This window comes from Remersonia thermophila, chromosome 5, assembly GCF_042764415.1.
Source record: "Remersonia thermophila strain ATCC 22073 chromosome 5, whole genome shotgun sequence".
NCBI lineage: Eukaryota > Fungi > Ascomycota > Sordariomycetes > Sordariales > Chaetomiaceae > Remersonia > Remersonia thermophila.
Window position 1 is genome coordinate 1,851,264 of NC_092221.1, and position 22,671 is coordinate 1,873,934.

General features: G+C 61.2%; 8 protein-coding genes across 8 annotated transcripts; 3 read left to right on the forward strand and 5 right to left on the reverse strand.

Annotated features, from left to right (window-relative positions):
* Positions 1 to 678: 678 nt before the first annotated feature.
* On the reverse strand, positions 679 to 2,497 carry VTJ83DRAFT_5724 (uncharacterized protein; the record flags this gene model as incomplete). Its single annotated transcript, XM_071012356.1, has 3 exons — positions 679 to 951; positions 1,042 to 1,947; positions 2,090 to 2,497. The coding sequence occupies 3 exons, from the start codon at positions 2,495 to 2,497 to the stop codon at positions 679 to 681; spliced, it is 1,587 nt and encodes a 528-aa protein (XP_070865099.1).
* A 933-nt stretch (positions 2,498 to 3,430) lies between these two features.
* Positions 3,431 to 4,360, reverse strand: VTJ83DRAFT_5725 (uncharacterized protein; the record flags this gene model as incomplete). Its single annotated transcript, XM_071012357.1, has 5 exons — positions 3,431 to 3,540; positions 3,605 to 3,707; positions 3,776 to 4,096; positions 4,195 to 4,248; positions 4,313 to 4,360. 5 exons carry the CDS (start codon positions 4,358 to 4,360, stop codon positions 3,431 to 3,433), a joined length of 636 nt encoding a protein of 211 aa, XP_070865100.1.
* A 795-nt stretch (positions 4,361 to 5,155) lies between these two features.
* Positions 5,156 to 6,571, forward strand: VTJ83DRAFT_5726 (uncharacterized protein; the record flags this gene model as incomplete). The annotated part of the gene is made up of 1 exon (XM_071012358.1): positions 5,156 to 6,571. One exon carries the CDS (start codon positions 5,156 to 5,158, stop codon positions 6,569 to 6,571), a length of 1,416 nt encoding a protein of 471 aa, XP_070865101.1.
* Positions 6,572 to 7,272: 701 nt separating this feature from the next.
* On the reverse strand, positions 7,273 to 9,097 carry VTJ83DRAFT_5727 (uncharacterized protein; the record flags this gene model as incomplete). Its single annotated transcript, XM_071012359.1, has 3 exons — positions 7,273 to 7,330; positions 7,401 to 8,760; positions 8,866 to 9,097. The coding sequence occupies 3 exons, from the start codon at positions 9,095 to 9,097 to the stop codon at positions 7,273 to 7,275; spliced, it is 1,650 nt and encodes a 549-aa protein (XP_070865102.1).
* A 1,866-nt stretch (positions 9,098 to 10,963) lies between these two features.
* Positions 10,964 to 13,091, forward strand: VTJ83DRAFT_5728 (uncharacterized protein; the record flags this gene model as incomplete). Its single annotated transcript, XM_071012360.1, has 2 exons — positions 10,964 to 11,243; positions 11,320 to 13,091. 2 exons carry the CDS (start codon positions 10,964 to 10,966, stop codon positions 13,089 to 13,091), a joined length of 2,052 nt encoding a protein of 683 aa, XP_070865103.1.
* A 1,276-nt stretch (positions 13,092 to 14,367) lies between these two features.
* On the reverse strand, positions 14,368 to 16,001 carry VTJ83DRAFT_5729 (uncharacterized protein; the record flags this gene model as incomplete). The annotated part of the gene is made up of 2 exons (XM_071012361.1): positions 14,368 to 15,563; positions 15,656 to 16,001. The coding sequence occupies 2 exons, from the start codon at positions 15,999 to 16,001 to the stop codon at positions 14,368 to 14,370; spliced, it is 1,542 nt and encodes a 513-aa protein (XP_070865104.1).
* Positions 16,002 to 19,260: 3,259 nt separating this feature from the next.
* On the forward strand, positions 19,261 to 20,183 carry VTJ83DRAFT_5730 (uncharacterized protein; the record flags this gene model as incomplete). The annotated part of the gene is made up of 2 exons (XM_071012363.1): positions 19,261 to 19,765; positions 19,858 to 20,183. The coding sequence occupies 2 exons, from the start codon at positions 19,261 to 19,263 to the stop codon at positions 20,181 to 20,183; spliced, it is 831 nt and encodes a 276-aa protein (XP_070865105.1).
* A 737-nt stretch (positions 20,184 to 20,920) lies between these two features.
* Positions 20,921 to 21,781, reverse strand: VTJ83DRAFT_5731 (uncharacterized protein; the record flags this gene model as incomplete). Its single annotated transcript, XM_071012364.1, has 3 exons — positions 20,921 to 21,416; positions 21,503 to 21,714; positions 21,779 to 21,781. The coding sequence occupies 3 exons, from the start codon at positions 21,779 to 21,781 to the stop codon at positions 20,921 to 20,923; spliced, it is 711 nt and encodes a 236-aa protein (XP_070865106.1).
* Between the last annotated feature and the right edge of the window lie 890 nt (positions 21,782 to 22,671).

Genomic DNA, 22,671 nt, shown 5'->3' on the forward strand with positions numbered 1-22,671 from the left:
GGGCTTTGGTTTGGAACTAGCAGACATGGAAATGGGTATTTTAAGGGGGAGGAAGGGAGTTGGGTTGTCGGTTTGTTGGCTTCTAAGCGCTGCACCATACTGCGCTGTATTATTGCATTTGCCGGGTGGGCGGAGCCATGGCGCACGGGTGGGTGGCATGTTGCACGGAATTGTATACGTTTGTTCGGTAGCATGGTCCGGCGTTTGCACAAGCTGGTTGATTTCGGTACCTGGGTACGATCTCTATCTCTGGAAGAGGCAATGAAAAGCACGACGATAAGCTCGGACTCTTTGCGCGGGGAGCGGTAACAACGATTGTGTCTTGTCTTCCATAGCCCCAATGTCGATGTCCCCCCCCCCCCCCCCCCCCCCCCCCCCCAAAACGTCGATCCCCTGTATGCTTTTTTCCAACCTGAAATAGCCAAATGCTGCAGAGTCTACTAGTATCTAATCCATAGCGATTCGCGCCGGGTATCTCTGATGCTCGCTGCGTCCTGTCCGCCAACCACAGCTCTAACCAGCCCCCTCCCCCCCCCCCCCCCAAAAAAAAAAAAAAAAAAAAAAAGAAAGAAAGAAAGAAAGAAAAAAGGACCAGCAATCTCATCTCTCTCCGTCTTTCCAACGACCCAAGCGTCTCCGGCGTCATGCGCCGTGCCCCCGCATGGCCAAGCCGCGGAGCTACACCGCAGAACTCGTCCTCTCCCCTTCTCGATCCTTGCTCTCGCCTCCCCCCTCGTCATGGCTCTCGTTGCTGACAAAGAGGAAGGATAAAAACACGATGCCCGCCCCCATCCAATACAACCAGCTCGAGTACTGCGAGTAGCGGATCATCTCGCCGATGAGCGAGAGCGGGATGGTGAGCGACAGCCCGACCGTCACGATGAGCGGCGTCGTCAGAAGCATGGCGTAGGCCCAGAGGATGTCGCTGAAGAAGGACGAGGCGGAGTTGGTCTAGAGAGGGGTGGGGGGAAAAAAAACCGTCAGCCCAAGATGCGCCCCGGAAAAGAGGGGAAGAAACAAGTTTCAGGGCTGGGTGCTTACCACGATGATCGTCCACACCACGCCCGTGGGAGGGAGCTGGAAGGGTTCGATGCCCGTCCAGTGCAGGATCAAGAAGCCCGGCCAGAGGAACAGCACGTTGAAGAGGCCGACGAGCCCAAAGAACAGAGGCATGTTGACGCGCTCCTCGTTGCCCACCCGGCGCTTCATGACGGTCACGTAGATGCCGTAGATGATGGCGCTGAAGAAGGCCATGGAATCGCCAATGGCGATCTGCGTGGTCGTCTTGTGCGGGAAGCTCCCGCGGTTGTCGTCGTTGGCGCCCGACAGGTCCACCGACGAGATGAGCACGACGCCGGCCAGCGACGCCAGCACGCCGAGCAGCTTGCGCAGCGTGAAGCCCTCGACCCCGCACAGGGCGCCAAAGATGAGCGTCCAGATGCTGCTCGTCGACGTGAGGATCGTGACGCTGCCCACGCTCGTGTACTCGAGGCACGCCGACGCGAAATAGTTGGCGCTGAACCACAGGAGCGAGAACTCGGCGCTCAGCCGCGCCGTCTCGGCCAGGCTGAGCTTGTCGTCGGCGTCCTGTTTGTCGAGACCCTCGAAGCTCCCTTCGTCGTCCACGAGCAGCCGGGCCGCGGCGCTGCCGCTGCGACTGCGGCGGCGGCCGCCGCGACCCTCGTTGTCGTCGTCGTCGTCGTCGCTGTCCGAGTCGTCCGCGCCGAACAGCTCCCTCGCGCTGCCCGCCTCGTCGTCCCGCGTCCTGAGCGGCACCATGCCGAAGCGCTTCTCGCGCCAGATGCGGAGGGCCGGGGCGACTGCCGCGCCAAGGCCGTGGCGGTAGACGTAGCGGATGGTCAGCGGGATGAGGGAGATGGCGAAGGTGGCGGTGTTGATGTAGACGAGGAAAAAGGGCTTGTTGTAAGTGCCGTCGGAGAAGATTTCCTGGTTTGGCACGTGTCAGGGCAGAAAGATCAAAACAGCACCCCTCCCCCCCACCTCGGATCCCATCCAAGCCCATCCGACCGCGCACCAAGAGAGAGCAGGGGAACAAGCCCGGGAAGCAGGGCGGCAGGTGACTACTTACGCTCGCCAAAAAGTTGGACAGCGTCCACAAAAACACCACGATCAACAACAGGACGATGCCCAGCGTCCTGCGCGCGACGCCGCCCAGACCGAGCTGTTCTCTCAGGTTCTGGCTTCCGCGGCTGGAAGACGCAGCGCCTGATATCCTCGACTCGGACGTGAGGGCGGCGGAGGGGGTTCGAGAGAGCGATGGTTCAGAGTCGGGAGGGGCGGCCAGCATGGCTGAAGCCGTGACGGATTGCGACCTGCGCCGAGAGGAGGAAGAAGAAGAAGCGGCGGCGGCGGCCGAAGCGGCGGCCGAGGGGTGTGTGTATGATGTTGTGGATTGGCGGCGGGCATGGCCGTGAGCGTGGTGGGTGGTGTGGTCGGGGGCTAGCTCCCCAGGGAGCATGGGTTCGACGGGCGCCATGGCCTCAAGCGACGATGGACCTGCTCTCCGCTTCCTGGGGGAGAGGCAGATGTCTGGCTATGTCGCCAAGTCGAACGGGATTCGATATGGCTATCTCGGACCGGCAGAGAACGAAGGGCGGTGGAGGCGCGACAAGATGATGGCGGTCGGACCAGAGGGGGGCTTCATCTCCGAACGGGGATCCGTCTGGGTCAGATGCGCGCCGAGGTTGGAGAAAGCGCCAAAGTCGGGGTCCAAGGTCAATCGACGCTGGGGAAAAAGCAAGCAAACCAAAAGACCAACGAAACGACAAAAAGGGAGAAGCAGGCAACGGGCAGCGGGCGTCACGAACTGCCGCGTCGTACCTACGCCACAGGTGTCATGTCTCACCCGACATGGATGGGATTGGAGGTGGGAAACCGATGCATTCGCGTGGTTGCGTTGCCTCGGGGGGGGGGGGGGGAGACTGGTGAGGATGATGCTGTCGCCAAGAGGAACCCCTGGATGCAACAGAGAAGAAAATAAGACGAAGCGTGCACAGGGTTAGGGTTAGTTCTAGCGGACCGCCTCCCGCTCGCTCCATCTCGATTGTACTGTATCAGTCTTGGATGCTGTCTGTCTACTGTAGTGTAGAACAACCCCCCTTCTCTCCTCCCGTCTCCTTTTCTCCCGTCTCCTCTCCTTTGCAGAATGTCAGATTCGTCCCTCTCCCCCCCCCTTGAAATGCTAAACATGTCCATTACCATCATAGATGCCTGTCGCCGCGCCACCAGCCACCCTGCCTGCCCAGACATCCTCCTCCAAGAAACTCTACCACACAGCAAGTCACTCGACGCTCCAGCTCCCAGCTCCTATCTCCTAGCTCCTAGCTCCTAGCTCCCGGCTTCAGCTCAAGAAACGCGCACCCGAACCCCTCACGATATCATACAACCTGCCCAAAAACCCACTCCTCCTCTAGCAAGCGCACCCCTCCCGGTCGTTCTCGATGTGGATGTTGATGGGGTCCTGGAAATCCCCGCTGAACTCCTCCGACTCCTCCTGTTGCAGCGCATTCCTCGCGATGACTGTAGACCGGGTCAGCCCCTGGCTCGTTACGTCTTTCAAAAAGTTAAAAAAAGAGGAGCCCACCTTCGAACGCTTGCTCCACGTTGATGGCCTCCTTGGCGCTCGTCTCAAAGTATGGGATGCCGCCCTTGGACTGGCAGTAGGTCATGGCCCGCTTCGTCGAGATCTGCCGAGTCCGTCAGCCTCCCGTGCGGCCCCCGAAAAACCGCATGGACACCCCCTCCCAACACATACCACTCGCTTGCTCTCCTCGACGTCGATCTTGTTCCCCAGCACCACGAACGGGAAGTTATCCGGGTCTCGCGGCGACGCCTGGATCAAGAACTCGTCGCGCCAGCTGTCGAGGGCGTCGAAGCTCTTTGCGTTGTTGACGTCGTACACCAGGACGCAGCAGTCGGCGCCGCGGTAAAAGGCCACGCCCAGCGACTGGAACCGCTCCTGGCCGGCCGTGTCCCAGAGCTGCATCGTCACCTGCCGGTCGTCCACGAGCACCTCGCGCGTCAGGAAGTCGGCGCCGATGGTGGCCTTGTAGCTGGCGCTGAACTTTTTGTTGACCTATTTCCCAGGGAGCGAGGTTAGAAGTGGCTTGGATGGTGTTGTTGTTGTTGTTGTTGGGGAGGGGATAGGTGTTGACGAGGGCAACGGCGGCGTACGTATTGGTTCATCAGGCTCGTCTTGCCGACACCGCTGTCGCCCAAGATGATGACCTAGAGCAGAGGTTGACGTCAGCTGTGGTTCGGCGTGCTGCCGGAGCCTCTTGCGCGAGCCGACCTTCAAGAGAACTTTCTTCCTGGAAGCCATGGCGGCGTTGACTCCCATGGAACGGCCTATCAGGCGGAGAGGATCCGAGATATAAAGATGCTTATCGATGAGAAGGACCGCCGAAAGCAATCGGGCGTCGCAGAAAGGCAGATGCTGTGCTCAATCAGCGAATCGCTGCGGATGGGGTGTCCAAAGGCGCCGTCCCGATTGTCGCTGGCGACGGTCGTCAAGGCGATGAGGCGGCGGTGGTTGGTGGTGTTGTTGTGATGGAGGGTTGATGTGAGCAAGAGTGACGATTGCGGAGCTCGCCCCAGCCCCACAGGACAGGCTGCAACAGCGGGCAGGCACATGATAGCGCTGGGCCAATGAGCGACCGCGCTTCCGTTGGCCTGCGCATGGGCGCTAAGCCGATCCGGGATTGGCGCGGGTGGGTCAATCCGCTCGACTCCGCTGGCTGCTCGGCTTGGCCCGTTGCATCCGTGATGCCATTTCCAAGCCTACGACAAAGCTGCGCTCCCTCTGCGATCCATCTCACCTTTTCTCACCTTGTCTCAAGGCTTCAGGAATCTCTGACCGAGGCACAGAGGCATCGTGGTCGAATCAAATTGCCTACACGCGCGGCCACGCGGAACCTGGAAAATGGCCTGCCGTCATGCTCGGTAAAGCTTGTCGTTGCCGTCATGGTGCGATGCGGTGTGCGTCAACGTCGGCAGCAGCACCGGCTTGAAGAACGAACCTGGACCTTGATTGACACACCAACGCATCAACCCTCCGGCTCTCCGTTGGGCCCATCCATCGCCTCCGTCTGCCTGCCAAGCTTCTTCCTTGCCTCCAGCCGGGCCGTCATCAGCCATGGCCGATCCGCAGCTCCTCGACAAGATTCACAGCCTGAGCGACCTCGAGCTGGCAGCCCTCCTCTGCCTCATGGCTCGCGAGCACTGCCTGATCAGCACCGACCCGGATAGCGTCGACGAGCTCGCCGAGGAGCTCCGCCTGGTGGCCTCCAAGACCTTTGGCCTCACCTCTTCCGTGGTCAGCTGCCACGCCCATACCACCCTCGACGATTTCGCCAACGGCCTCTTGGTCTCTCCTCCTCCTCGCCCTGCCCCCTCGCCGGCCAACACGCGCCCCGTCTCCCCGTACCGCCTCCGCCATGAGCAGCAACACCAGCCATCGCAGCTCGCGGCCGGCCCGGCCTCGGCCTCCGGGTCCTACTTCTCCATGAACCCGTCGGGTCGCCTCAGCGGTCCCATCGGCCCGGTCCCGCCGTCCCTCGGCGGCGGTCGCAGCAGCTCCCACGTCGCCCTGCCGCGCATCGCCAACGTCGTCCTGGCCAAGGATCTCGACCGCGCCCCGCGGCCCGTCCAGATCCAGGCCCTGGAGCTCCTCCGCACGCGGCGCATCTTCACCCGCACGAGCATCCAGACGGCGCCGAAGCAGTTCCTCTTCGTGGCTCTCGTCGGCGCCGCCAGCGCGAGCGAGGCCCGCGTGACGCCCCACCTCAACGACTTCCTCTACCTCAGCCACCGCCACGACCCCGACGAGCACGGCTTCCCGTACCTCGACGAAGAGCTCGACCGCCAGACGGGTCGCGACGAAGGCAGCCCCGACGGCGACGTTGACGACGACGACGACGACGACGACGACGACGACGACTACGACACCTACCCCGACGAGACCGCATCAACCGCCTCCCGGTCCAGCGTCGTCCGATCCAAGCACCGCTCCTCCCAAGGCACAACAACGGCCGCGCCGCCGGGAGGGCCCGCCCGACGCGAAAGCAGCCCCAGCATCATCACCGCCGCCGCAAACCATCCCGCTTCCCACTCCTCGGCGCCCCCGCTCTTGACGGAATCCGACCTCTCCCACCTCTCTCTCCTCTCCCGGCAAATCCACACCAGCGTCCCCGTCCTGCGCTACCAGGCCAACCTCGTCGCCTTCCTGCGCGCCCACCGCGCCGTCGGCCCCGCCGCCGCGGGGGCCGGCACCGGCGCGACCCCGGCCGCGGCCCGGCACCTGGAGCAGCTGTGCCGCTCGCTCGCCGCGCTGCACGGCCTGTCCTTTGTCACCCCGTCGCTCGTCGCCCTGGCCCTGCCCAAGGTCTTTGCGCACCGCCTCAGCGTGATCCGGCCCGACGAGGCGGCGGGGAAGGAGCGGAGCGTGCAGTGGGGAAGCGATCCCGCCCTGGTGCGGGAGGCCTTTTTGGAGGGGGTCGGGGCGGAGGAGGTGGTGGACGAGGTGCTGGGCATGGTGAAGGTGCCTTGTTGATCAAGGAACCCATAATGCACACTCTCTCACACTCACATACATACACACACACACACCAAAAAAAAAAAAAAAGAAAGAAAGAAAGAAAAGGAGATACCCTGTTGGCGCGTCTCTCTGTCCTGGTAGTAGATGGAAGACTTGGAAGAGCATGGGAATACAAGGAGCACCGTTTGGCGATGAGCCATTCTGGCGCAACGGGGCTCGTGGCTAGCAACAGCAGCAGCAGCAGCAGCAGCAGCAGAAGAAGAAGAAAAAGAGGAGCATAGAACCCGAGCCACATCAGAAAAAATATATTACGGTACCTAATATTGCGTCCCTGGCCCTGTATCATCATGCTCTATTTTCTATTTCCTCCCCCCGCCATGCCCATCCCTTGGGATGCGGAGTCCTCCTCGTCTGGGTACATTAAATCCTTAAGATAATTCTTTTTGTTTGCTTCGTCATGACGCCCAATTGAAAAAAGCTCCACGAACCCGCCCGAACCGATACCTCCCCCAACCCTGACCCGGCGCCAGTTCGTTCGTGTGTGCGCGTACCGGCTACAGCGGTACCTTTCGCCATTGGCAATGTGGGAAAGCGAAGAAGAAAAAGAAATGGAGGGGAAAACGAAAAAAAAAAAGAGCTGTCGCTGCCAGCTTGAACTTTGTCGTCTCTATCCTGCCATCGTTGTCATGGTGGGAACGATCCGGCAGGTTGGTTGATTAATGCACCTCGGTGATCTTGCACTTCCAGCCGGACCCCGGAGCAAGCAACGGCAAGCTGGGAAAGAAGGGTTAGTCAGGAGTCCCATTGCTCCGGTCGGGCGACGAGAAGAATAGAAAATGCTCACCTAGCACCCAAGCACCAGCCCAGCTCCATATCCTTGATCTGCTTGGCCACCCTCACCTCCCGATCCAGCGGCATCTCGTACCCCGTGTGGGTCAGCGCCACCATAAAGTTCAGATCCATGCAGTGCTCGGGCCTGTCGCGCAGCTCCTCGAGCGCGCCCGGCACGCTCTGGAACACGTCCCAGGACTTCTCGCCGGCGCAGACGCGGGCCGCGAGGTCGGCCAGCTCGCGCAGCGTGAACGACTCGGGCATGCCGAGCGGCTGGGTGCGGTCGGTGAAGTAGGACAGCAGGTACATGTCCTCGCGGGCAAACGTCTTGGCGATGCTCGGCTGGTGCACGCCGTTGAAGGAGCACGGCGCGAGCTTGCAGGAGGCGCCCTTGTTCAGGATGCGCTCGGCGAGGCCGCGGCACTGGGCCGGCGCGGCGACGGCGGGGCCCGTCATGTTGAGGGCAATCTCGTGGCCGAGCGGGTGGCCCTCGGGGAGCTTGACGCTGACCATCTTGGACATGCCCGAGGAGAAGCAGGGGTTGACGACGGGCTTCTTGGTCCACGAGTTGTCGGGCTTGTGCTGGCTGTAGAGGTCGGTGACGAGCGTGGCGTGGATGGCCTCGCGGGCCGACATGAGGCCGTAGCCGAGGTGGGAGTGCTGGTACAGGCTGAACTGGCGGCCGCCGAAGCTGAGATCGTACTTGTGGTCGCCCTCGGCGAGCCTCGCGGGCATGCCGCCCGAGGTGAGGCCCTCGAAGCCGGGCTGGAAGACGATCTGCGTGGAGCCGCCGCCCAGGTCGAACACGGCGGCCGTCTCGCTGCGGTCGGGGCCGCCGATCTTGCCGAGCAGGTAGTTGACCGTGATCCAGGCGTAGACGCCCTCGTCGGCGCCGTCCATGATGGCGACGCCGTTCTCCTCCTTGGACACGACGGGGAAGGGGTACTTGGTCTCGAGACGGTGGCGCACCGCCTCGAGGATCCTGGCGCTGCGCTCGGGGCCGATCAGGCGCAGGCCGGCGGTGGCCTTGACGGCGATGGGGCTGCACGACTTGAGAACGTCGGGCACGACCTTGAGGGCGGCGTCGAGGAGAGGGTCGAGGCTGCGAGCGGCCGCCTCCGGGTCGTCCTTGTACGCGCTGAGGCCGCTGCTCTTGCCCTCGATCTTCTCGGTCTGCTTGAACAGGATCTCGCCCTCGAGCTCGGGGGCCGGGCCGCAGTTGTTGAACTTGTAGACGTGGATGCGGGAACCCGTGCTGCCGGCGTCGATCATGGACACGTACTGCACGATGGGCTTGTCTTTGGAGTAGGAGCGCGCGCACCGATCGGTTCCGTACGACGAGTCGGTCGGCACCTGGCCCTGACCGGTCCGGCCTGGAGGGGGGGGGGGGGGGGGGGAAACCACGGCGCGTCAGTACACATGCGCACGTCTGCATAATCTTGTCGCCCTCGCCAGCCGCTTGGCCCGCCGCCACGTACCATGATACACGTCCACGCCCGAGGGCGAGAAAAAGTAAAAGAGCAGGAAGACGACGAAGACGATGGCGCCCGTCTTGGTGTAGCGGGCGCGCTGCGACTGGGACAGCCAGGCGGACTGCATCTTCATGATGAGGCTCGGCTGGTGACTGACGCCGTAGCGGTTGGGCTTCTCGTGGGGATCGTAGGCGACGGATCTAGATTTTGTCGGCAGCGAAACCGAGGTGCGTCGCATAGGGACGGGGAGCGCGGCCTCGTGGGGCAGCGAGGGGGAAAGGAGGGAAAAAGGAGGAAGGGAGGCGAGTCAAGTCAAGAGATCGGCAAAGACGAGGACATGCCCGCGCCAAGGTGGCGAGATAGAACGAAGGGTTGAAGCGGAGAGAAGTCCGACTAAACGAGAGACATGGAGCGGCGCACGGAGGGCGCAACACGGGCACCGTTCTCGAAATGGCGGACGACCGTCGGGATCCCCGAAAGAAACAGGAGACGCAAAAAAAAAAAGGCAACACAACCGCCTGGGGAAGGCAAAAGGAAAAAGGCTGGTGGGTGTGAGACGAGGTGGTCAATTTGAAGTAGGTTGGCAAGTCAAGACAGGTTTGGCATGACGGTTCGAACTAACTACTATAGACGTAGAGGATAGGGCTCTGGGCTAGGAGTTGGGAATTTGGGGGGGGAGGGGAGGGTCCAGCCAGGCGGTCGACGGGCGCAGCGGAACAAGTGGAACGTGGGAAAACAGGGGATGACGCTGCAGGGCACAGGAGACGCTGGAGACCCCTAAGGGCCACGCTTGCGCGCATGTGATTGGCAGCGGAGACCAGACCGTTAGGTAACGGCCCCACCTCGAGCAGAGCGAAAGAGTCGGGTTCCTTTCTTGGCTTTATGTCAGACTGTTTCACAGCCTTTACTTCTCACCTTGACGCTTGACGTGCCTCACCTCTTCCTCCTAGGTACCTATGTATATCATAGGTAGTAGTACTGTGTGTACTGTGTACACAGTAGTAGTACAGACAACACATCACAAGCAAGACTCTGCCTGCCTTTCTACCATCTACCTCCCTTACCTGATTGTGGTCTTTGGGGGTGTTGATGGCTCCATGGCCGAACGTAACACCCGCCAACGTCCATCTAGGCCAATCCTTCCGAGGTGACTTTTGACACGACGGAGGACAATGGACGCCGAAAGAGGGGGGCAAGTTCCGGACCTTTTCATACGGCTTCCGGACGGCTCCCACCAGTAGGCTGTGTAAGGTACATGACCCAAAGTCCTGCAGTTTGGTGATGGCATCCTCAGGGTAGAACCGCAACAACCCTCATCCTCGCTACTTGGCGCCAGTCGCTCGACTCAGGAGGTCCAGCCCAGCACGCACGGCTTTCCTCTGAGCAGGACGCAGCCTTCGTCTCGGATCTCTCTCTCTCTCTCTCTCTCTCTCTCTCTCTCTCTCTCTCTCTGTCCGACAACCAAGATGGCCCCCGACGCCGCCGTGACGGCTCTGGATTCAGCAGGACGGTGAGGCTTTGGTGGTTGGGGACATGCACCCGGCTCGCATACACGGTAACGAGCTGTAGCAGAACCCCGCGGATTGTATGACGGCGGGGTGGGTGCTTGTAAGACCGTGTCTCAATCTTGACATGACTCCCACAAAGGGAGGGGTGGCTTTTGCTTTCTTTCTCTGCTGCTTGTATCCATCAAGTCGGCCAGGATTTTTGCGAGAGATTTCCCAAACGTATGATTCCTGGACGTCGTGCTGCATGCAACGTAGACCAGTGTGTATTTCCGTCCGCCTCCGTGGGATGTTGCTGGGGGTTCCAGTTACATACCCAACCCTAACCCTGAACCTTGCAGCCACCCCTGCAGTCCTCCCAACCTGCATCCCCTCACCCCAGCAACTGCGCTGCCCCCCAACTTTGTAAACAATCACCAAGAGGGCGGTTACAACGCAGCCCCACACCGCCAACTGGCAAGCCAGCAGCCACTAGATTGTTGTTGTTGTTGCGTCTAGCGTCGCCCGCTCGCCAAGGAAAGGCCATTCGTTCAAGGTACCAGAGCTCACCTAGGTAGCTTACCGGTTTTCCTTCCACCCCCCCCTCTCCCCCTCGTTACATGTTTCGCAACCTCGAGAGGCGATTCCAAGACGCCGTCACCGATATCAATGAGACGTTGATTGGCATTTCTCTCGATCCGCGCCTGATGCCGAACTCTGCGGGCCTCTACCACCACCACCACCACCCTCACCACCTCGAGGTCGCCCACCGGCCCGCCCGCTCGAGCGCGAGCACCCCGTCGCTGCGCGCCCGCGATGGCACCGTGCCGCCTCATGCGAGGGCCGACCCGGGCGGCAACGTCCGCGTCGTGGTGAGGGTACGTGCCTTTCTGCCGAGGGGTAAGCAAGCAAGCCTCCCTTGGGGAATTCCAGACGACCGCCCCCAGCCGATAGGGACTAATTCTCTCCCCTCCAGAAATCGAGCGCAACGCAGAATGCCTCATCCGCATGGACCCCGGCACGCAGCGCACCACGCTGCTCGCGCCCAACGACGCCGATCCGGTCAACGCGCGCGCGCGCGCCCGCAAGGCCGTGGAGGAGAGGTCCTTTACCTTTGACAGGAGCTTCTGGAGCCACGACGCGCGCGACCCGCACTACGCGACCCAAGAAGACATTTACGACTGCCTGGGCGAGGAGTTCCTGGACCACAACTTTGAGGGCTACCACACGTGCATCTTTGCCTACGGCCAGACGGGCTCGGGCAAGTCGTACACCATGATGGGCACGCCCGAGCAGCCGGGGCTCATCCCCCGCACGTGCGAGGACCTGTTTGAACGCATCGCCGCCGCCCAGGAGGAGACGCCCAACATCAGCTACAACGTGCGCGTCTCGTACTTTGAGGTCTACAACGAGCACGTGCGCGACCTGCTCGTCCCCGTCGCGCCGCACCAGCCGCCCTACTACCTCAAGATACGCGAGTCCCCCACCGAGGGGCCCTACGTCAAGGACCTGACCGAGGTGCCCGTGCGCAGCCTCGGCGAGATCCTCCGCTACATGCGCATCGGCGACAGCAACCGCACCACCGCCAGCACCAAGATGAACGACACGAGCTCGCGCAGCCACGCCGTCTTCACCATCATGCTCAAGCAGATCCACCACGACCTCGAGACCGACGAGACCACGGAGCGCTCCAGCCGCATCCGCCTCGTCGACCTGGCGGGCAGCGAGCGCGCAAAGTCCACCGAGGCCACCGGCCAGCGCCTGCGCGAGGGCAGCAACATCAACAAGTCCCTCACCACCCTGGGGCGCGTCATCGCCGCCCTGGCCGACCCCAAGCAGCACCGCCCCTCCCGCGGCGGCGCCTCGAGCTCCGTCGTCCCCTACCGCGACAGCATCCTCACCTGGCTCCTCAAGGACTCCCTGGGCGGCAACTCCAAGACGGCCATGATCGCGTGCATCGCGCCCTCGGACTACGAGGAGACGCTGTCGACCCTCCGCTACGCCGACCAGGCCAAGCGCATCCGCACGCGCGCCGTCGTCAACCAGGTCGACGCCGTCAGCGCCGCGCAGCGCGACGCCCAGATCGCCGCCATGCAGGCCGAGATCCACCAGCTGCAGATCATCGTCGGCGACTCGCGGCGCCGGTTCGAAAGGGACGCCCGCGAGGCCGAGGAGCGGCTGGAGCAGTACCAGGCCACGGTGCGGACCCTGCAGCAGGCCATGGAGGAGAAGAGCCTCGTCGCCGAGGGCAAGATCAGGAGCTTGGAGATGGAGAACGAGGCGCTAAGGAGGCATCTCAAGCTGGCGTTGGAGGCGTTGAGGAATCCGGTCGTCGTTCCTCCTCCTCCTCCTCCTCCTCCTCCTCCTCCGGATCAGGTGGTGAAGAGCGTCGAAGGAGGGGAAAGAGAGGAGAATGATGATGATCATGATGATCCTGGCGGAAACAAGAAGAAGGCGGCAGAAGACAAGGGAGCGGCCGAGCAAAAAGAAGACGATGATGATGATAATGATGACGGTTACGCGTCCGGCTCCACGGCCGCCGAAGACCAAGAGACGGGCTACGAACGCCACGCCGACGACATGCACGAGTACATGCGCGGCCTGCTGCACGACCTGAACCTGTTCCGGCGGAAGATTGGCGACGACAAGGCGCGGTTCGTGCTGGACGGCATCGACGGCGAGGCCGTGGCGGGGCTGCTGGCGAGGCCGAGGCCGTGGGATGGGAAGAGGTCCAACATTCTTGTTTGATCTTGGCCCTTTCCCCCCTTGGCCTCGTCCGGTCGGGTTGGGAGCTTGGTTTGGGAACTGCTGAATCCATGGGAAGGACGGTTCTTTTTTCTTTTTCTTTCGTCGGATTGTCGGGGTCTTTTTCTGCCAGGGCGGGTATGACCAAGGGATGATATGATGATGGGCTTTTACGTGCGGGACGAGCACTATGATGGCAACAACGACAACGACGACGATGGCGGCGACAACGTGATATTCTGTTGGCTTTTGTATCCTTCTTGTTCTTTCTTCTTCTTTTTTTTTCATCCCTTTTCTTTTTCTGTTTTTTTTTTTTTTTCCTTTGCTTTCCTCTCGTATTGGTCGGTGCTGCTTTATGATTCCCAGTTCGGCGGAGAGACGGAGTTGGACTCGGGAGGAATGCTGCTGTTGCTGGTTGGATGGTTCGGTCATGGGTTTTTTCTTCGGTGGCCTCTGGATGGGGGAGGGAATGGCATTGACGGGCGGGAATGGCATGATCCATGGATCGATACAGAGCAGCCTTACGCTTTGCTTTGCTAGGAGAGTTGAGAGACAGTACCGTGTAGAAATCATTGTGGAGGGAGTCTGGCTCGTTGAGGAACAGCCTCTAAAAGGACCCTTCTAGTGTCAAATTCGCTTGATTGTATCCTTGCCGTCCTTCTGGTCTGACTCGGAGTGAACCCAACCCTTTTTCCATGACTTCAAGAGCCCGATATCGCAACGCATCCTTCAAGAGTAGGCCGACGATGCCGGGAACTTGGACGGCCGGTCATATCACAGAGGCTGATTCGGAAAGCTTGGGAAATAATCTTGATATTTCCGAGGGGTATATCCTCCCTGATTTCAAAAGAAACTACTGTACCGTATCTAGCGGAAAGCCGTGGTTCCGTACCCCCGATCTATCCCTCCCAGAAGCCGTGCCGACAGGACTAGCAGGTTCCGTTTCTCCCATGCCCATCCAGGCTTGTCTATCACAATGTCCTCCGGTGTATCCCGTGAAACGCCAGTCCTGTCTCGAACTCATAAGCAAAGCCCTTTATCGCTCCGTCGTCCACAACGCCGTTGCTGTCCTGTGTATGTGTGTGTGTGTGTGTGTGTGTGAAGAATCTCCCATCCTGCATGCTACGAGGAAATCCACCGCCACGAACGCCAAAATGACCATGTTCTGCGCGGAAACAAGAATCGCCCCACCAACCAACAGAAAAAGACATCATGCTTGCTCACGATAACGCCAGGCTTATGACCACAGATAAGAGAAAGCACCGCCAGGGGATGGACATCAGTCAACCTCCTTGATCAGCTTCGTCTCTCCCGCATCTCGACGCTCCCTGCGAACAATCTTGATCTTGGTCTTGGGCGAGGCAGACGCAGCAGGAGCCGCCTCCCCCTCGGAGTCGCTGTTCTGAGTCGAGGACAGAGAGGGCGAGCGCGAGATGACAGGGTGGCGGAGAACAATGATCCTATCCGGCGATGCCGAGCGAGATCCGTCCGGGCTGCGGCTGGGCACCCTGATCTTGGTGATGGGCACCGGGCTGCTCCGTGGCGAGGCCGACTTGTTGCTGACGCTGCTCGTGTTGCTGCCGCTGGTGGTCGGGCGCTCGTTGACGACGGGGGCAGCGGCGGCAGCGGCCCGGACCTTTTGGAAGGCTTGGAAGGGGTCCTCCTCCCGGACGTCCTTGTTGCGGCGGGTCACCATCCTGCCCCGCTTCATGTCGTAGAAGCTGATGGTGGGGCTGGGGTGGTGAACGTGCAGCCGGATCTTGTTGGGCGGGCTGCCGCTGCGGCTCCTGTCGCTCTCGTCGTCGTCGCCGTCGTCGTCATCGGAATCCTCGAGCTCGGCAGCCTTGCGCTTCTTGAGGTTGGCGCGGAGGCTGGCGGTGGTAGAGGTCGAGGCATCCGTCTCGTCGCCACTGTCCTCGGCCTCGGAGCCGCAACTGCTGCTGCTGCTGTTGTTGTCGTTGTTGCTGTCGTTGTCCCTCGGGCCGTCGGTCTTTGTTGCCTTGAGGGGGCTCTGGACGGCCAGGTTTCCGGGAAGGACGATATCCCGGTTCTTCTTGCGGCGCTGCTGCTTGAGCAAGCCGGCGTACACGTTCATCTCGATGTGAGGCTGCGTGTCGGCCTCGTCGTCATCGAGCTCCACCCGGACCGCCTCCGGGTCGGTGGCCAGCTTCGTCTCGGTCTCGAGGTTGGCGCGAGCGAGCTGTCCTAGGAACTCGGGGAGGGTGTCCAACAGGCCGGAGCCGCGGAGCATGGCGGCGTCGACACGCATCACCGGCTTCGCGGCGGGCTTGCGCTGGGTGTGGAGATGAACGACCTCGTCAATCTCGGCGTCCGAGGCGAGGGTCGGCTCGGCAAACTCGGGAAAGGCCTCCGAGTTCATGGCCTTGCGCTCGGCCCGGCGAAGCTCCCTGGGGTTCGCGCCCTCGGGCTCCGACGGCGAAGGCTTAGGCATCCTGGGAACAAGTCGAAGAGGTGCTATCGAGAGGTTAGTGGTGTTGGAGCGCCAAGCCCGAGAGAACATGTATGTAGGGAGGAATTTGGCAGAAAGAAAACGTCACAAAACGCACGCTTGACGTTGAGGTTGAACAGGTTTGGGAACCTTGCCAGCAGGGAAGTTGGCCGCTTGGCCGCGTACGGGTACCCCTTGAAATACCGATCTGCCCAGTTCCTCGCCCGGGCCTTCAGCTCCGGGAGGGCGGCATCGCCGTCCAGGTTGAAATACTCGACGGCGATGTCAACGCCAGCCCGGAGCATGGCAAGATCGCCGCGGCGGGAGCGAGGCGGCTGGGCAGATGCGGCAGATGCGGCAGCACCGGGTTTGAGCCAGCCAAGGGCCCCGAGGGGCCCGGTAGCCAGGGGGTTGCCACCGAGGACCGCCGGGTGGTTCACGACGATCCTGATCTGGGCAGGCATGATGGCAGAGGGGCACGGGGCAACAAAGAAACAAAGGCGAGGTTCTTGGAGAAGGGGGGGAAATGCTTGGGGGAACAAGAACGGGGACGGCGAGAGCTCGCCGAGGAAGTGGGAATGTCGACAAAAAGACGGAGGTCAAGTTGTCGAGAAGGAGGGTCGCCCTGGGCGAAGGGCAGAGGAAGAATAAATCCAGGAGGGTTCCGACATACCTGTTTGATAGGGCGGTTGCTATTGTCACGAGGGGTTCGAAATGGCTAGCAAAACGTTGGCTAGAGACTGATATTGTCGTCGTGCCCAATGCCAGCTGGCAGGTGATTTCGTGGGTTGGGAGGGAGAGTGGGCTTGTGTCTCAGAGACGAGGCGAAAGGCGGGCAACGTGGTGCGCCAGCGAAGAGCTGCACGCTGCACAGCGACTGACAAAGATAAACCCCGGATATCTCTTGGTGACCGGATACAAGCCGGTTCGACGATGAGAGGGGCGTGTCAAGGAGGTCTGCAGCGTACTAACGGTCCCTATGCACGAGCACGTGGACTGAGGAAAGAGGACGAGCCCGTTGGGGAGGGTGGTTGATATATGTGATGATCGAAGACTGGTGAAGAGAATCGCAACCAAGACGTCGATCCCAGGTTGCTATCAGGTTGGTGGATGGAGAACAAGTTTTTTTTTTGGACACTGAGGACCTTGAGGGCCCTGACAGCAAGACAATGCCCTGGAAAGAGGCTATGCCGCACGGGATCCGAGCAGAAAGCAGGGGAAAATAACCCAAGGCTGCAGGAAATTGGACTGACTCGGAAGGTCAAGTGAGAGTAAGATGGGATGGTGAGGGCCGGGATCATTCATTGTCTTGCATTGGACATGTCCGAGGCCGTGTTGCCCGATTACAATCCTTCACGGGCGGCAGAGAGATGCGTCGGCCCTCTTTCGTTGACCGTTTTTTTCTGCTTCAGCAGAGGTCGACCCGGACACCGAGAAGGCCATTGTGACCCGACCCACCCACCGCCCGCTACCGGTAGGTCTAGCACGTCAAAAGGAAATGCTGGGCAGCGCCGGGCAGGCTCCGCTGTGTCAGCCTCGCCCCACTTCTCTTGCACCCTTTCTTTCTCGCTGAGAACCATACGCAGTAATCACGGCCATACGGAGGACTCTGTACCTACGGGCATCGATCACCTACACAGTACACGGGCAGCCGGTTTAGGTCTTACCCAGGCTTCCATCTTTTTCCTTGTATGTCAGCTTCGAGGTCATGTTGTTCCGACCCTCGAGCAACTTCGAGGACGGTTTCGGGTTCTGGGGCCGACCTGGTATGGCAATTCAGGCAAACGGCGCCAACCCCCCCCCCCCCCCCCCCAACTCAACAATGGGAAGCCAGGGCACCAAAGAAATGCGAGTCATCAAGCGGTCAAGCCCGAATGACGAGATCTCGGTGTCTTGTGTTTTGCAGAAAAGGTCCTATGACCGTCCGCCTCGCATTGCCTTGCATCGCCTCACCTCGTGGGCATTGGACAGGAGGGCAGAGGAGGGAAACAGCCACACCAGAGAACGCATGGCACCCCCGTCCTCGGCGCGGGCAAACGACTCAGGCCGGCGCTCTGCACAGCCCTGGAACCTGACCTCTTTGTACCTCGGGGTGCCTATTCAACGCTCTGCAGGTTGCAGCGGGCCGTTTCAAGCGCCCGCTTGTTGTCGGGTGTTGTTGTGTATTTTGACCAGCACGGAACGAGCCACGTTCTTCAAAACTCCAGGTCGTCAGGGCCATGGGAACCACGGAGATGACGAGATGACGGGGATGACGGGATGGCCACCCGTATCCGACTTGCCTTCGTTGCGCTAAGGTCGCGTTCGCTTGGCGGCAATGGCAAGGCAAGGGACCTGCGCTAAAGCACAGCGCAGCACTGTACACTGTAGGTACGGAGCAACTAGTGACCTGAAGGAAACGTGGTACAGCACCTACCCACAGCACCTACATACTGCGTGCACAGCAGAGCCCCACCCCCCCCCCCCCCTCTCCTCCAAAAGAACCCGGCCCGGGGCCGGCAGCCAAAGCTTGAAACACGCTGAGCTGCCCGTCAAAGGCCTGCCCCACACTTCTTGTCCGTTTCAGCTTCCGCCTTTGGGCGCTGGTCCTGGCCGGGGAGCCATCCACGTCGACCACCCTTCCCAAGCTTCCCCATCCGCAGCGCCAGGGGTGTCTTGCTGACCCTCTGCTTATCATTGTCACAATGGGCGCCTCATCTTTGTTAGGCGTCGGTCTTTGTGCCACGGCCGTGGCCATCCAGGCCGGGTCGGGCTCGGGCTCGTTCGACTCGAGTCTCGGCTACCTACAACAATGGAAAAACCGAAAGCATTGGAAAATGACAAACAAAAAAAAGGGGGGAGGGGAGGAGAATCCAAGGGCTGAATGAATGGTTACCCGATGCCGATGTCACTCAACGCCCGTCCACTTACCTACCGTACCTTACCTACCAGCCGATCCCCTCCCCACACATACGCACACCGGCGCCTTGGCCCGGCCCCTCCAGCTGTTTCGCTCCCCTCCCCGTGGCACCTGACAGGCAGCGTTCCATCACAGCCCCTGACTGGCCAAACCGCCAGCCTGCCGAGCCGCAACGATGGAGGAGCTGCGCTTGCTGGGCCCTGTTTCGTTTCACAGAAGCGCAAAGGTCTGGGCGCTGGTGCGATGGCTTCGGCAACGTAACTGATTACCCCTATTTCCTTCCGCTGGGTTCCTCCACGACGTCAAGGTTTCGAGCCATCCCATCTCGCGGCGACGACATTATAATCCGGGCCCTCCCCAACCAAAGCAGGCGACGGTCCACTCGCGCCGCAGCCTCGCAGGCCAACGTTGCTCACCACCCCCTCCAAGGCCGCCAACCTCTTTCGGAAGCCTCACGAGCCCGTGCATCTGCCCGCCGCCTCGAATTCAGGGCGCCACTTGGCCGCAGCCTCGACAGGACGACCATCCTTCCCAACCACGGCTCCGCTGGCACACCTCGGCCAACTTTCGCCGTAGCCTGCTTTGTGCTACGGTACCTTGCAGGTTAGAAAGGCGCCTCCGGCTGCCGCTCTCATTCGTCGACGTGCCCGGTTCCAGGTGTTCCTTTGTGACACAAGGTGCCGCTCTGTTGTGAATCGAGCGGAAGAGAGTACAAGCGAGCGTCCAAACCAGGGGACACGCCGGCACGGGCAACAAAACAAGAACCACCGCCGCCTCTCCGCCACCGCCTCTCGAACCGCACCGCATCGCACCACGCCGCCATCATGGCGACGCGCCCCTCCCTCTTCACGCGCGGCCTCTCGGGCCTGTCGCAGAGCTCCGACCCCAACTCCCCGAATGTCTCCTCCCCCGCCGAGCAGCGCGACGACGCCAAGCGCAACTTCCTCAAGGCCATGCGCCCCCTACCCACCCAGCACTACTGGCACGTGTGGTTCGACCGGCCGCCCCCGAGGGACGGCCAGCAACCGTCGGGGACGACGGCAACCACCAACGCCGAGGATTACCAGTCGCAGCTGGAGCAGCTCCCCGGCCGGATCGAAAGCGTCCAGGACTTTTGGCGGTATCACAACAACACGCCCGTGGACCAGATCAAGATGCGCGAGAGCCTCTACCTGTTCAAGGCCGGCTTCCGGCCGGTTTGGGAGGACCGCCGTAACGTGCTGGGCGGTAGCTGGACGTTCCGCGTCCCCAAGAGCATCGGGCCGGACGTTTGGACGAGGGTGCAGCTGCTGGCGATTGGCGAGAAGCTGCAGAGCGTGTTGGAAGAGGGTACGTTTGTTTTCTTTTTTTCTTCTCCTTTCTCCGCGCCCCCTCTGTTTCCCAAGCTAACCTTGGCCGTTCTCCCCCCCCCTCTCTTGCAGGCGACCAAATCTGCGGCGTGGGCCTCTCGGTCCGCTTCAACTCGCACCTCGTCTCCATCTGGCACCGCGAATCGTCGCGCCAAAAGTCCGTCGACAACTTGCTGCAGTGCGTGCTCGAGGAGCTGCCCCAGGATCTTCGCCCCAAGCCCGACAACTACTTTTACAAGCGCCATGCCGACCACGCCGGGTTCAAGGCGCCGCCTGAGCTGCAGGCCGTGATCGACTCGCAGCGCGCGAGGGAGGCTGCTGCCAAGGCGGCCCAGGAGCAGAAGGAAAAGGAGGAAAAGCCGCAGCAGCAGGAGGGAGGGGAGGAGGGATCAGCGTAATGGAGGGGGGGGGAGCGGCAATAGGATGTATACCTGAAGGAGTGGCTTTTGTGCTTGGGTACCTGAGGGTACCTGGTCGCATATTCGGCAAGAGCACATCTCTTGCAAAAGCTATGGTAGCAAACGCATAGTTGAGGCGTTGGGAAAGACATGCATAATATTTCGCAACGTGGCGAGTCTCATGGATGATTCCATTGCCCGTTCCATCAGCGAGCAAAAAAAAAAAAAGGCGTGCGATGGTTCAGCATACGCAACGGTCGAGGACAAACACTTCCTCGAAAATGAAGAACCCCAAGGTTCATCCATCCGCCCCGTTTTCTCTCTGATCTTCCGCTGCCACCCCTCTTTGGGGTTCCATCGCGGAACCCTCCGTGTCCGTGCTCGCTCGAAGACCGTCCCATCATGATGACCAGGCAAAGCGCGGGCGCCGCATCATGGCCGGTCCTGCTGATTCCCTGGTTTCTTTCTCATCCCGTCCGTCTTCGCGGCTTGCCGTCGCGTCGCCAGCCGGCTCTCTGCGGGCATCTGTTCGCGGTCATCGGGAGGGAGAGTCTGTCCTAGGGGGGGGGGGGGGGGGGCGCCCCGTCGTGGTTTTGTCGGTTGCGCGGTCGTTGTTGGCCTCCTGGCCGGGGTTCGTCCGTCTCCGGCCCAGCCCTGCGCGGATCCATTCCTCCACCCTCCGTCATCGTCCGGTATCTCTTCTCGTCTCTCTTTCTCTTTGTCTCTCTCTCGCGGCATCACCTCCAAACCCCCGCCCGCCTCATGACCCGGTCAAACTCCTCCTTGGTCACCCCCTTGCCCACCCCGGCCCCCCCGTTCGCCTCGAGAATCATGTCCCTGAGCACCTCCTCCGTCACCACCACCCCGTCCAGATCCCCCGCCTTCTTGTTCCGCCCCTCCTGGTACCGATGGCCCTTGCCGTCCTCCTCCTTGGAAGCCTGGTCCAGCCGCAGCAGCGCCGCCACCCTCTTCAGGTCCGCCAGTGTGATGCGCGGCGCGCTCGGCCCCTCGGCGCTGCCCGCGGCGGTGGTGAACAGGCCGTAGGCCTCGTCGAGCTCGGCGCGGTGGTGATCGTCGTACTCGGGGCCGCCGTCCCGGTCGCGGCGGGCGTTGATCTGCAGCGCGCAGACGCCGACGAAGGCCGGGTAGGTGGCGAAGCCCTCGTCGTGCGGGTCGAGGGCCTCGATGAAGGCGGAGAGCTGGGAGGGGGAGGAAGGCGGGATGCCGAGGGCTCTGCAGCAAAAGAACAACGGCAAAAAAAAAGGCGTCAGAACGAGAGCAGGAGCTGGTTTGTGTGTCAGGGAGGGGGGGCTGCGCACATCAAGGCGCGGCGCACGTCGCCGATGGGAATGACGCCGTCCTTTTCGCCCTCCATGGGCTCGGCGAAGAGGGAGAAGGCTTCGCGGATCTCGGCCTCCTCCTCGGCCGTAATGTTGTGCTCCTTGGCGAGCTTGGACTGCCGGGCGGAGGACCGCGGGGTCGCGGCGGCCGACGAGGATGCGCCGGCCCCTGGCTGGCGGCGTCGCGGGGGCTACGAGGCGGTGGCCAGGTTAGCTTTCGTCAACGATGTTGGACACGTCGGGAGGGCCGCTGACCATATTGGGACTTTTATGGTTGGTAGGTTTGTGTGAAAAGAAGGTGTGTGTGTGATTACAAATGATGAGTTTCCTAGACGAGGGGGGTTTGCTGCTGAAGGGTTTGGTTACCTTCACTTCTTCGCCGTGGCTTGCAATGCGATGCGATGCGAAGCGATGCGATGCGGCGATGCGACGCGACGCCGAACCGTCATGGCCAAGGAGTGGAGCCCGGAGGCCGGAAGAAAGCGAGCGGAGCCATCGGGCGCTTTATCACGTGATGCAAAAAGGGCCATGTGGGGCTCTGCAAACATTTATCTGCCCCCCCCCACAATTTTTTTTCCCACTTTCTCCCCGCTTGCAACCCATTTGGATCGTCAAACCACCTCCGCATCTGTCCTCACAGCACCGCCTGCCTTTCCGCAGCAGAAAAGCCTTGCTCTCTCTTTATGCCGCGGTCCTCCACGTAGTCTTGTGGTGTTATGGAGGACCCTAAGCTTTACGGTAAGTCATTTTGCGCGTCTCGACAGGAGCAACGTGTTACTCCTCGAGACAGAGAGGCGGACGGTGCCCGTGAGGATCGATCTTTTCAGTGGTCGCTTCAGCATTTGCTAGAGCTTGCCGCCTTCGTTCCTAGGGCGCGTGAGTGTGGACGATGAAGCAAGATTGAAAATCCCGTGCCACCATAAGGCGCGTCCGCGGGTTCATTACATCTCGATTCCTTCACCGAATCTTGATGGTATAAGACCGCGGAGACATCTCATGTATTAGCTTTTCGCTATTTTTCCCCCAATGTGTCCCGATATTGAATCCGTTGGTGAGCATGCGCAGCGTGTCCTCTTGCTGATGGGGGGAAGGGGGGGGGGGGGGGGGGTGGATGTACACTCTGTCTGCCCGCTAGAGGTTGGCCTTGT